The 14,037-nt window shown below is 38.1% G+C and overlaps 2 protein-coding genes across 3 annotated transcripts in view; one reads left to right on the forward strand and one right to left on the reverse strand.

Moving 5' to 3' along the window:
* Positions 1-7,503, forward strand: part of LOC306861390 (receptor-type tyrosine-protein phosphatase beta-like) — a 29,509-nt gene extending 22,006 nt beyond the window's left edge. The window contains exons 16-30 of one of the 2 annotated variants that reach the window (XR_013783469.1): positions 370-648; positions 1,375-1,524; positions 1,637-1,898; positions 2,156-2,262; positions 2,436-2,541; positions 2,615-2,695; positions 3,399-3,480; positions 3,695-3,807; positions 3,998-4,074; positions 4,457-4,591; positions 4,674-4,796; positions 6,268-6,431; positions 6,525-6,660; positions 7,030-7,139; positions 7,273-7,503. Coding sequence is in view for 1 of the 2 variants with exons in the window: in XM_079403615.1 (XP_079259741.1) it covers positions 370-648; positions 1,375-1,524; positions 1,637-1,898; positions 2,156-2,262; positions 2,436-2,541; positions 2,615-2,695; positions 3,399-3,480; positions 3,695-3,785; positions 3,998-4,074; positions 4,457-4,591; positions 4,674-4,796; positions 6,268-6,431; positions 6,525-6,660; positions 7,030-7,137 (1,901 nt within the window). In the remaining variant the exon portion in view is untranslated. The remainder of the gene's footprint in view (positions 1-369; positions 649-1,374; positions 1,525-1,636; positions 1,899-2,155; positions 2,263-2,435; positions 2,542-2,614; positions 2,696-3,398; positions 3,481-3,694; positions 3,808-3,997; positions 4,075-4,456; positions 4,592-4,673; positions 4,797-6,267; positions 6,432-6,524; positions 6,661-7,029; positions 7,140-7,272) is intronic. The other variant, XM_079403615.1, reaches the window with a different exon arrangement.
* Positions 7,504-7,826: 323 nt separating this feature from the next.
* LOC306861817 (dual specificity phosphatase 29) lies at positions 7,827-13,767 on the reverse strand (the record flags this gene model as incomplete). Its single annotated transcript, XM_079404305.1, has 5 exons — positions 7,827-8,050; positions 8,411-8,584; positions 9,403-9,630; positions 9,728-9,963; positions 13,733-13,767. 5 exons carry the CDS (start codon positions 13,765-13,767, stop codon positions 7,827-7,829), a joined length of 897 nt encoding a protein of 298 aa, XP_079260431.1.
* Positions 13,768-14,037: the final 270 nt, after the last annotated feature.

Consider the following 14,037-nt stretch of genomic DNA (forward strand, 5'->3'; position numbering starts at 1 on the left):
GTATACAATTGGGACCAATTTTAGCTACATTTTTGCATGAATTGAAAGCATTCTATCTTGGGTTTTGAAGAACACTAGTGAAAATGACGTAAAAGTGTATGTGAGCTCTGGATTGTGCTTTTAGATACAAGCAAATAACTTTTACCAAAGCGGCTTACAAGCAATTTGTCAAAGAGCATTGGTTTATGCGTGTGGGGCGGTTAAAGGCTTGCGTAAGAGTGTCTTTAGGTGCTTTTCGAAAGATGTGATGTTCTCAGCAGTTCAGATCAAGGTTGTAATCTCATTCCACCAGGGAGGAGCAGAGAGGGTTCAAGGAATTGGGAATATTTGCTCACAAAAGTGTTCATAACAGAATCCTTTTCTCTATAGCTCCACATTCAACTCAAAGCATCCACTGTTTCCCCCTGAGCTCCACCTCTGTCTCCTGCTCCTGGACACCCCCAGAATCCGATTTCGACTCTTATGTTGTGGAATGCCGCAAGCAAGGTTCCAGGATGCTGGTGTACACATACACACTTGGACACGATGCTCTCTCGCAGCATTTTGACAGGCTGGAACCCTTTAGAAACTACACCATCTACATCACAGTGATGTCTGGAGACAAGCAGAGTTCAACCACAAAAACCAGCATTATCACTATGATCGACAGTAAGTGACAGTGACAAGCTTGCTCTTTCTCCTTGAAACTCTCACCAACTCTCACTGAAAATTAATGACTTCTGGTCACTTTGTTGCTCTACATAACTGCATAATGTGATCTCAACATGACAGCCATTATGAGGGGGACCCACTCCATGTAAAATAAAAATAAAAATACTAACTTTTGGTAACACTTTAGTTTATGGACCAATTCTCTCTATTACTTATTAGCATGCCTATTATTAATATATATTAGAACTTATAAAGCACATATTCTGCATGACCATATTCTACATCCCTAATCCTACCAAATACCTAAATTTACCAACTGCCTTACTAACTATTAATAAGCAGCATAAGTCATAGTTAATGGTTTGTTAATAGCAAGCGTGACCTAGCTTTTTCTAGATTACAAACTTTTTGAGAATTATAAAATTATAATTACATGTAAATATGCTATACAACTTTTGAACAGATTTTTCTGTCGATTGAAGGCTAAATCTAAAAACAAGTCTAGTACTGTGTGATCTTCAGTCATTTAGTGTATGATGCCTAGTTTTTCTCTTTTTACACCATTTACAAAGTCAGCAGGTGTATGATGCCAAGTGTTTTAAAATCTGTTCCATATTTGAAAGTTGTCAACTGTATTCCAGCTTTTAACTGACTAATCATATAAAGAATGCTTCTAATATATCATTTAGATATACCTAATCTGAAGAGATACTTGTTTTTCAGGGCCCCCTGTCCCACCGGTGACAGTACGGGTCAGTGAGCAGTCCACAGTGATCACTCATTTCACCATCCTGTTTAAGTTCAACTGCAGCTGGTTCAGTGATGCTAATGGGGCTATTCGTTTCTTCACAGTAATCGTCACTGAGTCAAATGGTACCAGTCATTTTAATTTCAGTTTCTTTACCTGAGTTAGAATTTATGGCCATTTGTCTCTTATTATGCTACTCTAAGAACTGAATCCAGTCTCGTTTCATTTTATTTACAGATGTTGATAATGTCCTACCAGAGCAAAGACATCCTTTGCCATCTTATCTGGACTACAGACAAAACAGCTCCGTCAAAGCATACCAGACCGGCTACTTTCACAGCCTGTGTGCCGAGGGATCTGACAGCAAGATCCGTGTTTTTGAGATAAACCTCGGAGGAGGAATGAAACATTTGGGGGGAGCTTGTAAATGGGATCCAGAATCTATCCAGCATGGAACGCATTTCTGTGACGGGCCGCTCAGACCCAGAACATCATATCGGTACTATTAAATAGCTTTATGTAATATTTGTTGTAGTATCTTACCTTACATGAAAGTTTGTAGTGTTCATCCAGTGAAAAAGAATGTTGATGGGACCTCTCAAGCTCTAAAAATGACCAAAATGTGATTACATTAAAATATTAGTATATATGATATGAATATGAGAAAATGATAGAATTGTAATTTTTAACTAAAATAATTGTTTCAACTCAGGTTTAAGATGTGTAATTGTGAATATTCATGCTTTACTGTCTCAGATTAAGTGTTCGTGCCTTCACTCAGCTGTTTGATGAAGAGAACAGAGAATGTGTGCATCCCCTTTACACCGACACATACCTTTCCCTTCCATTAACGACTCAATCAGGTAAAACACTGTTGTTTTTTAGTGTGAAGAATCAATTGAGTTTACGGTTGTTGGGATGAGAACATGACACAGGCCAGATCCAGTTCCCCATGTGTACTACCACTGTGCCATGACTCAAACCTTTTTTTTTTTTATTAAATAGTGTAATTTCTCTTACTGTTTTTGTCATTCAGCGCCACGAAATGGACTCACGGGAGGAATCACAGCTGCTACATTTCTAGTTGCCATGGTTCTCTCTGTGACCGCCTTACTCATTTACAGAAAGAGGGCTCACAAAATGTGAGTACATACACATTTGTTAACACGCAATGTTTGTTTCTTTGCTGATCTTTATTTGTATGTGTTCTTCAAGAGCTGTGAAGGAAAGTCCAGTAATGAAAATGTGCATGTGGAAGGCACTGCCTACCTCACAGATGAGCTCAGGCATACGGAGGTACCACAACACTTAATTTCTCCTTATACTGATGACAGAGGAAAATAAAAAATATTAAAGGGATATTTCACCCAAAAATTTAAATTCTGTCATTAATTATTCACCCGCATGTCGTTCCAAACCTGTAAGACCTTCATTCATCTTTGGAACACAAATTAAGATATTATTGATGAATTCTGAGAGCTGTCTGTCCCTCCCATAGACAGCAAGGATCCTAACACAATCAAGGCTCAGAAACGTAGCAAGGACATCGGTAAAATAATCCATGTGACATCAGTGGTTCAACCCTAATTTTATGAAGCTACGAGAGTACTTTTTGTGCGCAAAGAAAACTAAAATAACGACTTTATTGAACAATTCGTCACCCTGGTTTTTGTTAGGATCTTTGCTGTCTATGGGAGGGTCAGGGAGCTCTCGGAATTCATCAAAAATATCTTAATTTGTGTTCTGAAGATGAACGAAGATCTTACAGGTTTGGAACGACATGAAGGTGAGTAATTCATTATTTTTGGGTGAACTATCCCTTTAATATTTATAAACCATATTTTGTCAGGTACGACTGATATTTGTGCTAAGACAAAAGACTGAGGCTAAAGTCCTAAAAAACATGCTTGTTCATAAATGATTTAATGTAGCGTTTATTTTAAATATTTATTAATGTAAGCATTGATGTTATTGATTTAGAATTTCTGTTATGTACTAGCCCAGTCCAAGCAGCCCACTTCGAGTCTCATCTGGCTAAACTTCAAGCTGATTGCAGTTACCTTCTGTCTGAAGAGTTTGAGGTAATGCACTGCATATAACGAAAATGTAACACTAAATATCTAAGTCTATCAAAACAGCAACTGAAAAATAGTCATTCCATGGAATGTTCCACTTTACATTCCATCATTCCACTTTGCTCTGGTCTAAACAAACTATGTATCAGCAAGCAAGCTGAACTTTATCATTTGAATGCATTACTGATTATTGCCTCAACCTTTACCCAATGCTGAAAAGGGCCTAAAGGACGTGGGACGAACCCAAACTCAAAATGTTGCACGTCTACTTGGGAACCGAAGCAAAAATCGATACAACAATATACTGCCCTGTAAGTTGAGACAAATGATATTGTAAGTAAAATACAAGTATTTATACATTTACATCACAAAGTATATTTACGTGCCATGATATAATAATTTTCACACCAATATGGTATCAGCATTCAAACTGATTATTCCAGTATAGTTGCTATGGGGTCATTTTCACTCTGTAATTGCCCATAATGCAAATCAGCTTGATTCTAAACTGTTTTAACTGCAGACGACTCAACGCGGGTAAGACTGTCTTGCTTGGAGGACGACCCCTATTCAGAGTACATCAATGCTAACTACATACCTGTAAGTTGAACATATGTTCTTCATTTAATTGTTCATTGGCTAAAAACTGGGTGGAATTGTGGGTTGTGTGGTGTATGGAGGTTGTGGATTTTATACTGACACCTGAACGCAGCTTCATACAAATACAAGTGTCTTGGTTGCTGATCATAGAAATGTAGTATTCCATGACAGGGATGTCACTAGTCAGTTAACCCACCTAAAATATTCAAATAAATTATATAGTAGTCAATATAATTTATCTGTCATTTTTTCATAGACCAATCCATCATATCTTAAACTTCAGAACTAGGACCTGTGGGAGGCTGCTGAATACTTCATTCTACAGTGTAACAAATACTGCAAGCTAGATAGATTCAAAAGTGTTTCTGTGTCTGTGTAACAGGGAAACAATTTCAGATGGGAGTATATTGCCACACAAGGCCCTCTCCCAGGTACCAAGGATGATTTCTGGCGCATGGTGTGGGAACAAAACGTGCACAGCCTTGTAATGGTGACCCAGTGTGTGGAGAGGGGCATGGTGAGTGTAGAGGCTTCTAGTGCTGTTCTGGTGATGTGTGCTGGTCTCATGTTACACTTTTGTGGATATGTGTATGATTCAGGTGAAGTGTGATCGATACTGGCCAATTGACAGTGAGCCTTTGTATTATGGAGATGTTGTGGTGCAACTGCTTTCTGAGAAGATCCTCCCAGAGTGGACCATTCGGGACTTCAAGATATCATGTGTAAGTGTCAAATAAATAGATATATTGAACAGAAATGCAAATATGTAATACTTCAAAGGTGAACTTTAAAGGTATTTATTACTATAAGCTAAATTATTTATTTCTTAAAGGTATCTATTTTTAATGGTAAATTGTAAAAACATGTTGGGTCATATTTTACTCCATAATTACTGTTGGCTTCATTTTCATGCATAATTAGTATTTTTCGTTTCTTTTCTTCTCTTTTTGAGGTCAAATATGACCTGGACATTTCTTTGCAAGATTCAGCAGTTTGGGAAACCTGTTTTGAAACATATTTTTGTAATTTAGTGGTACAGAAACAGCATATGTGACCCTGGACCACAAAACTAGTCATAAGGGTCATATTTATAAATCATCTGAAATTTCCATCGATTTGTATTGATTTGTTAGAATAAGACAATGCTTGGCTGAGATAAAACTATTTGAATATCTGGAATCAGAGGGTGCAAAAAAATCTAAATATTGATAAATCACCTTTAAAGTTGTCCAATTTAAGGGGGGAAGGGGTGTGTGGTCAAGTATGGTGACCCATACTCGGAATTTGTGCTCTGCATTTAACCCATCCAAGTGTACACACAGTAGTGAACATACACCCGGAGCAGTGGGCAGCCAATGTTGCGGCGCCGGGGAGCAGTTGGGGGTTCGGTGCCTTGCTCAAGGGTCTCACCTCAGTCGTGGTATTGAGAGTGTTGGTTATTCACTCCCCCACCTACAATCCCTGCCAGACCTGAGACTTGAACCCACGACTTTCGGGTTACAAGTCCAACTCTCTATCCACTAGGAACTTGTAACCGGAAGGTCGTGGGTTTGAGTTTCAGGTCCAGCAAGGATTGTCCGTGGGGGGAGTGAATAACCAACACTCGGATGGGTTAATCCAAGTGTCCCATCCAAGTGTACACACAGTAGTGAACATACACCCGGAGAAGTGGGCAGCCAATGCTGCGGCGCCCAGGGAGCAGTTGGGGGATCGGTGCCTTGCTCAAGGGTCTCACCTCAGTTGTGGTATTGAGGGTGGAGAGAGTGTTGGTTATTCACTCCCCCCACGGACAATCCTTGCTGGACCTGAAACTCAAACCCACGACCTTCCGGTTACAAGTCCAACTCTCTATCCATTAGGCCACGACTGCCCCTTTTAAGTTCTTTTTAATGCATATTAGTAATCAAAAATTAAGTTCTGAAATATTTACGGTAGGTAATTTCAAAATATCTTCATGGAACATGAGCTTTACTTAATATCCTAATGATTTTTGGCATAAAAGAAAAATCAATCATTTTGACCCATACAATGTCTTGTTAACTATTGCTACAAATATACCCGTGCTACTTATGACTGGTTTAGTGGTCCAGGGTCATATGAAGAAATAAAGTTTATGACTGAATGAATGAATAAAATAGCAACTAATAGTTTTTTTTATAAGATGAGATGAATTGATGCAAAGTCTTTTTTCAGGAGGGTCAGCTGAGATACCCCAGAACGGTGCGTCAGTTCCATTACACCATTTGGCCAGATCACGGTGTACCGGAAACAACCCAATCACTAGTTCAGTTTGCGCGAACAGTCAGAGATTACATTGACAGGACAACTAGTCCAGGAGTCACTGTAGTACACTGCAGGTATCTGAGTATCATCTAAACATCTTTGAAGAACATTTCAGGGTGTTCACATGCAAAATATATTTACACTGGATATGTTTTTCTCTATCTCAGTGCTGGTGTTGGCCGAACTGGCACTTTCATTGTGCTGGATCGTGTTTTACAGCAACTCGACAGGAACTGCACAGTGGACATTTATGGATGTGTTTTTGATCTACGCCTGCATCGTTCATACATGGTACAAACGGAGGTATGAGTCTGTCTGTATAGTGACATCAGCAACATTTATATTGGTGTCAGACTGGCATTGCTTAATGAAATAATTCCAGTTGAACAAAAGTTCATCTAAAGTGCAGCTGCCCTACACAGACAAAACACAGTAACTGAAAATGGCTTTTTGATTGATTTGATCAATTTTCTGTGTCAGTTGTAGTGTGGACTTCCCTATTCTCATAGAATTAGAGTTATCGTCTTTGGCATGAATGGGCCTTAAGATGCCCAATTTAAGTTAGAAATCAATTTCCTAAATGTGTAGTTACTCTATTTTACCTCTGTAGGTTTAATGAAATGTGTGAATTGATTTATAAGCACCCTAATATGATGGACTTCTCTTCTACAGTCTCAGTATGCTTACATCCATCAGTGTGTGCGGGATGTTTTGAGAGCTCGTAAACTTCACTGTGAGCGAAATAACCCTCTTTTCCCCGTCTACAATAACCTATTATAAAGGTAAGTATTGCATGTTTCACTTAGACACTTTATGGATACATATATATGATTCTGTTTCATGCTGACTTTAATTTTGAGGATAGATGTCCTGAACTTATGTGATCTTATGTAATTTTACGTATTGTTTTCACAGAGTGTGTGTATACAGGATCATGAAGATTTTTCTCCTTATTGAACAAGAACAGAGAAGATGTTTTTTGTTTTCACCTATAGTTTTAATAGCAGTGCATACCAAAGATATATGCTTTATTTTTATACAACTTTTTTCATGATATACTTATGTACTTCAGTTCATGCTTATGTACCTCTGTTTGTAATTATTTATGTGCTATGCTAATTTTAATAAATTGTATTTAGATTACTGGCACTTACTGGACTTTACTATTAATTTTCATAAATGCTTAATGCATGACATACAAAGTGTGAAGTTAAATCCTTAAGTAGCTGAGATATAAGAACCACAATTGTTCTCTAATGGACTCCCTAAGTTAACGAACAAAAGCGTTAAATAAAAGAAATATTATAAAGCCCCCAAATGTCTAATTTAAGCTTTTCTGCGTGTACGGTAGCTGCTGTTTTTTTTTAAAGAAATTACTGCTTATAGACATGAAGAGGTAGATTTACAATCCCTTTTTCTCTATATGTTTAATTGGACTAGCAGCAGAGATGTTTGCATATGTACAAGCTTTAGAGCTCTTTGAAACCAAAAAAAATTAGCTTTCTCTGACTCAAAAGCTTTGAATTGAGGATTAAAAGCTGCTTCAAGACGCCCATGTTGGGCCTGATGTGTCTCAACTTTATGACGTGGTCAATGGCATCCTCCATCATCATGTCATGGTGAATCATCAGATATGCCAGAACAAGTGTGGGAGATCTTCTGACACCATCTAAGCAGTGCACCAACACCTTCCCTAAGAAAAAGAAAGACAAAACAAACTCAGTGCTCGACAGTTTTACACTACAGGACAAACGATAGATAATAAATGAAAATAAATAGTGTGTGTGTGTGTGTGTGTGCACGTTTTTGTGACAAATGAGGACATAAATTTGTATAATGACACAAGTATGACATAGGTATTACAAGGTGAAGATGACTTATGAGGACATTGCCCCATGTCCCACTTTTCAAAACGAGGTTTAGGTGTAGGGTTGGTGTAGGGCAATAGCACATACAGTTTGTACAGTATAAAAACCATTACGCCTATGGGATATCCCCACTTTTCACAAAAACAAACGTGTGTGTGTGTGTGTGTGTGTGTATCGGCTCTTACTCTCTGTGTTACTCAGGGCCTTGTGGATGAATTTTGCAGCTCGGTAGAAGTACTTGCTGATGTCAAACAAGTGGTTATCCGTTACAGGCACACCATAGTACCTGATGTTCATGCCTTTGTAATATTTCACCCCTATATTGGTCTTTCCTAATAGGTCTTCCTTTCTTGCTATTCCTAACAAGACCCTAAGGTTTTTCACAATGGACCAACACCAGCAGACGTCACGGCACCCCAAATCATCACTGACTTCGGAAACTTCACACTGGACTTCAAGCAGCTTGGATTCTGTGCCTCTCCAGTCTTCCTCCAGACTCCAGACCTTGATTTCCAAATGAAAAGCAAAATTTACTTTTATCTGAAAAGAGGACTTTGGACCACTGAGCAACAGTCCATTTCTTCTTCTCCGTAGCCCAGGTAAGATGCTTCTGACGATGTTTCTGTTTCAGAAGTGGCTTGGTAGCCCTTTTCCTGAAGACATCTGAGCTGGTGACTCTTGATGCACTGACTCCAGCTTCAGTCCACTCCTTGTGAAGCTCTCCCAAGTGTTTGAATCGGCTTTGCTTGACAGTATTCTCTTCCTTCCAGTCAACTTTGCATTTAATATGCTTTGATACAGCACTCCTTGAACAGCACCCCTTTAAGTAATGACCCTCTGTGATTTACCCTCTTTGTGGAGGGTGTCAATTATCGTCTTCTGGACCATTGCCAAGTCAGCAGTCTTCCCCATTATTGTGGTTTCAAAGAACAAGAGATACCCAGAATTTATATTGTATGGATGGTCATTTATTGAAACTCAAATGTAAATATTCTAATATTTAGAGATACTGATTTTTGACTTTCATGAGTCTAATCATCAAAATTAAAACAAAAAAACATTTGAAGTGTTTTACTTTACATATAATGAATCTAAATTATATGAAAGTTTCACTTTTTGAAATAAGTTACAAGAAAAAAATAACTTTTTCACAATATTCAAATTTTCTGAGATGCACCTGTATGTCCTTCTAACTCCTTTCTTAGTTGTAGTTTTCGCTGCCTTACAAGGTCTGAATTGAGGCATGTCAGCTGATTCAAAAAGCCCATGTTGGGTCCAATCCATCTCACATCTGTGACGTGGTCAATGGCATCCTCCACCATCATGTTATGTTGGATCATCAGGTATGCCAGAACAAGAGTGGAGGAGCGGCTGACACCATGTATGCAGTGCACCAACACCTTATCTGAGAAAATACAAAACAAACCCAGTCCCAGACAGTTTATCACAATAAATAATAGAAGATTAATGTTGTGTGTGTTTGTGTGTGTGTCAGCTCTTACTCTCTGGGTTACTCATGGCCTTGTGGATGAATTGTGCAGCTGGGAAGAAGTACTTGCTGATGTCAAACCAATCTTCGTCCACTGCAGGGACATTGTAGTAAGTGATGCTCATGTCTTGGTAATATTTCTCCCTTGGAATGCTGATCTTTCCATTAAGATCTCCCTCATTTGCTGTAGTGTTCAGGATGTGGGTAACACCCATGTCCTTCAGTTTTGCTCGGTCCATTGCTGTCTCCCTGCACAAAAACACAACAGCCTAGATTAGGGTAAAATCTCAATCATCTCCCTAGCTTGTGAATCTCATTTCCAGCGATATCGTCGACCTGATTGCAAAGACGCTATTTAAACTGAACTGAGCTGGATGATGACATCACTGAATTCAATAATGAAATGCCTTTAACGGAAAATCTTTTCCTTTTACATTATTGACACACTATTTTCCTTTTTTGATATTGTGCAGTTGCTTTGACACAATTTACATTGTTAAAAGCGCTATATAAATAAAGGTGACTTGACTTGACTTGAAGTTTATCAGTTTATCGTGTCCATGAATTTAGGCACTAGTAAAGCATTCTAGCCCACTGCCCATTGGGACACTGATTTCAGTGACATGACAATGCGCTTGTGCTGTAAAACGTCACCACATGTATTTATCAACAACATGTTAACACTGTCTTAAATGCTTTTTAAAGTATGTTATGAACAAATATTTATCTGTTTTGTTACATATCTCCACAACATTTTAGCCTATTTTTTTTGGAAGATTTTGTTTGTTACCTGCTTTGCAATGTGTTATTGTTGACAATTTATATATATATATATATATATATATATATATATATATATATATATATATATTATTTTTTTTATAATGATGTTTATTAAGTTGGCTTGTTGGCTATGAGAAACTTTGCAAGTATATGTCAACTTATTCTACTAACCCTAAACATAACCTAACAGTCTACTCTGGGAGTTAGTAAACATGTAGTTGCAAATTAATGAGAATTAGTTGACATGTAGTTGCAAAGTTACTTATAGTTAGTAGAATGTCTAATGTCTAATATCAAACTAAAGTGTAACCAGATGTGCAATGGAAAATGATAAAACACCTCTGATGGTGAGAGAAATATAACTGCTTTGTGTTTGATTCTTGTTCATACTGCTGCATTACATATTACTTCATCAAAAGGTTCAATATTTATATGAAGTGAAGTGACATACTGCCAAGTATAGTGACCCATACTTGGAATTTGTGCTCTGCATTTAACCCATCCAACGTGCACACATACAGCAGTGAACACACACACACCCCCGGAGCAGTGGGCAGCCATTTTATGCTGCAGCGCCCGGGGAGCAGTTGGGGGTTCGGTGCCTTGCTCAAGGGCACCTCAGTCGTGGTATTGAGGATGGAGAGAGCGCTGGACATTCACCCCCCCCACCTACAATCCCTGCTGGCCCGAGACTCGAACCCGCAACCTTTGGATTATGAGTCCCGACTCTCTAACCATTAGGCCACGACTTCAGCATCTTCAGACCATGCTGACAAAAAGCTATGGATTTTGTGTTGATAGACAAAACAGTTTTCACATACCACAACAACGAATTTGAAACATGATGCCAAAATGACACTTGAGGCCGTATCTCTGCAATGCTTTGGCATATTGACACCAAACTTTGTGTGTGCCATTGTCACCTCACACAGAACACACCACATCGACTTGATAACGGTGCCACCTGTTGGTCAAAAGTGAAAAGTCATTCAATCTTATTACTAGTAGTTTTAAATGATTTTTCAGCCATTTGGACTACAATAATCTTTAAATGGCTTCAATTACTCATTGCTGCAGTTGGTCTGATGCTCCATGCTATGCTTAGCGCCTCATTATGCCGCTGATGTGCTTGGCCCCGTCATTGCTGCTTGCAGCTATATTTTCTATTTAAAACACTTTTGAACGTTTATGATTTATTTTCGTATCTTATTATTTTAACCAGCTCAGCAACGCTAATGCAAAGAGGAACTAACACGCCATTACATTAAAGTTATCAACGGCAAGTGTTAAATATGCAGTGTTTTACACCACAGTTTGTCAGTGGGAAAATAAAAAAATTAAAATGTTTTTTTGTGACTTTCTTCTCAGTCAGACACAGACAAACAAGTCCGGTGATTTTTCTTTTGTCTTTTAAACCAGGAAGACGCTAACCGACACTCGCGCCACCGAAACTAAAGCAACAGGTAAGACAAACCCACCCATTCACTATATTACAATAGTTTTTTAACTTTGTGTTCAAAATTTATGATCCGCTTCGTCAGTTTACCATTTCAGACTGATATTTGCTCCTCACGTTTTTAATTTAATAAACTCATACTTGCATATGTTTTTGAAATCAATCTTTTCAGAGCAAAGGCAGCTTGGAGTGCTGGGATGTCAAAGTCAAGATGGCTGCAATACTACGGGCCTAAAGTGAAGTAAGTAGAATTCACATTGATTTAATTGATGGGTTTTAGTGCCAACCATCATTTTCGGAAAGTTTTTTTTTTAAGTATATTTCTTCATTTTTGGATGAATTGCTATTCTTGCAAATGTAGCACCACAAATGGGTCTTCTGAAGCAGTAGGCTGAAATTTAAATCATTGATTAGCTCATGCATACACAGCCCAGACATACTGGTTCTTTCACACCACATGAAAGACATCACGATATCCAAGGATCTGTGATGTAATGTAGTGTGCCACCATTTTTGATTCAGACCGTATTGGCAGAATGAATAACATATTAAATTTCAGTTTGCTTTTGATTCAGAGTCATTATACTTCACAAGAATACGACGTGGGTCTTGAAAGTTCCAATTATAGTAGGCTTTCTTAATATGGATTACAAAAAAAGGTCTTTTGTGTTATATTTCCACTTGCACTTATCTTAACTTTAACAAATGCTGTTCTTGCGGACTTTCCACACACAAGTACATCTGATGTGTGAACGGCCATCAGGCGCAAATGTAACAGAGCAATTCTTTATAGAATTACAATATTGTATAATTTAAAATAGTTTTGTATTGTTTTATTGTATTTATTTAAACGTTTGAAATAAAGTATAAAAAAAAATCTAAATCAAATTCAGCAAAAAAGTGAAGTTTGTGTGTTGCTGCTGTTACAAAATGTTTTTTTTATGTTTGTTTCTTTCGGTGTTCTTTTTATTGAAAAACATGGTTGGTGCATTTAATTTTTTGCAATGCTAAAACCATTTCTATCAGATCCCAAAAGAAAACTATTTACAGCTCCAATATGTGTGTTGTAAAATCATGATCCTAAATTTAGTCTCTATATCAAAGTTTCAGTTGGCCAGACAGCGATTCATATTTTATAAATCATTAAAATATGAGTGTCCAGGATACCATGAGCTCAAAGTCTGTTGTGTATACTGTGACTTTTTTAAGTTTAAATATGTGCTATAAATGAATAGTGCTCATAAATGACAGTTGAGACACTATTCTTACTCGAAATTCTCCCACAGGCCCGATGCTCTGTTGATTTATTCTACTTTTTCAGGCATTTCAGATTGTGCTACCATCATAACATTCAAGTGGTGAAATGTAGTTTGAGGCTTAATGAACATCCAAACTTACCCCAAATCCTAACCCTAACCAAATGTCTTCTATAAATTCTAACTTAAATACCTCTGATTGGTCATTGCGTTCAAGAGATCAACAGACATGTCTGTGATTGGCCACCATGCTCAACGCTGCAGAAAACATGTTGAAAATAGAAACCTTTGATGCTCTCCAGAGCGCAAACACGAATATGCATGCTTGTTGAATATGTAAATATGATCATGATCCTAGTTTGTCCCATGATGCCTGCTCCAATTCGGCCCAGGACATCAACACTTAGGTTTCTCAAAGACCTCCTGTTCAGCCCACTTCTCTGGCTCATCTGAGGCTCCCAGTTCCTACAATGCTACAGGGGCCCTTCTTAGCTACTTACTATGGGGCAGTTGTTACACTGACTTCTCTTTGGCCTTGACCTCTGCCGGATCTGCCATGACCCCCTGTCTCTAACAGTTTCTTGGGGCTTCCCTACTTGTTGGTCACGCCTGGAGTTCCAAGACATAACATAGTCCACTGTTCCTTGAAGTCTTCTGACCTGTTATAGATTCCGTTTCTGTATAATTGCCCAAAGTCTCCTTCTTGTTTGTATACCTGCCGCCACTTTTTAAGACAAAACCATGCCAATGCTGAACTATTTATTTTTTTGCAGTTTATTGTGCTTAACCCTTATGCATTGTTTGTTTGCAGTACAAGCTTGTGCTGTT

The sequence above is a fragment of the Barbus barbus genome (assembly GCF_936440315.1).
Source record: "Barbus barbus genome assembly, chromosome: 42".
NCBI classification, from domain to species: Eukaryota; Metazoa; Chordata; class Actinopteri; order Cypriniformes; family Cyprinidae; genus Barbus; species Barbus barbus.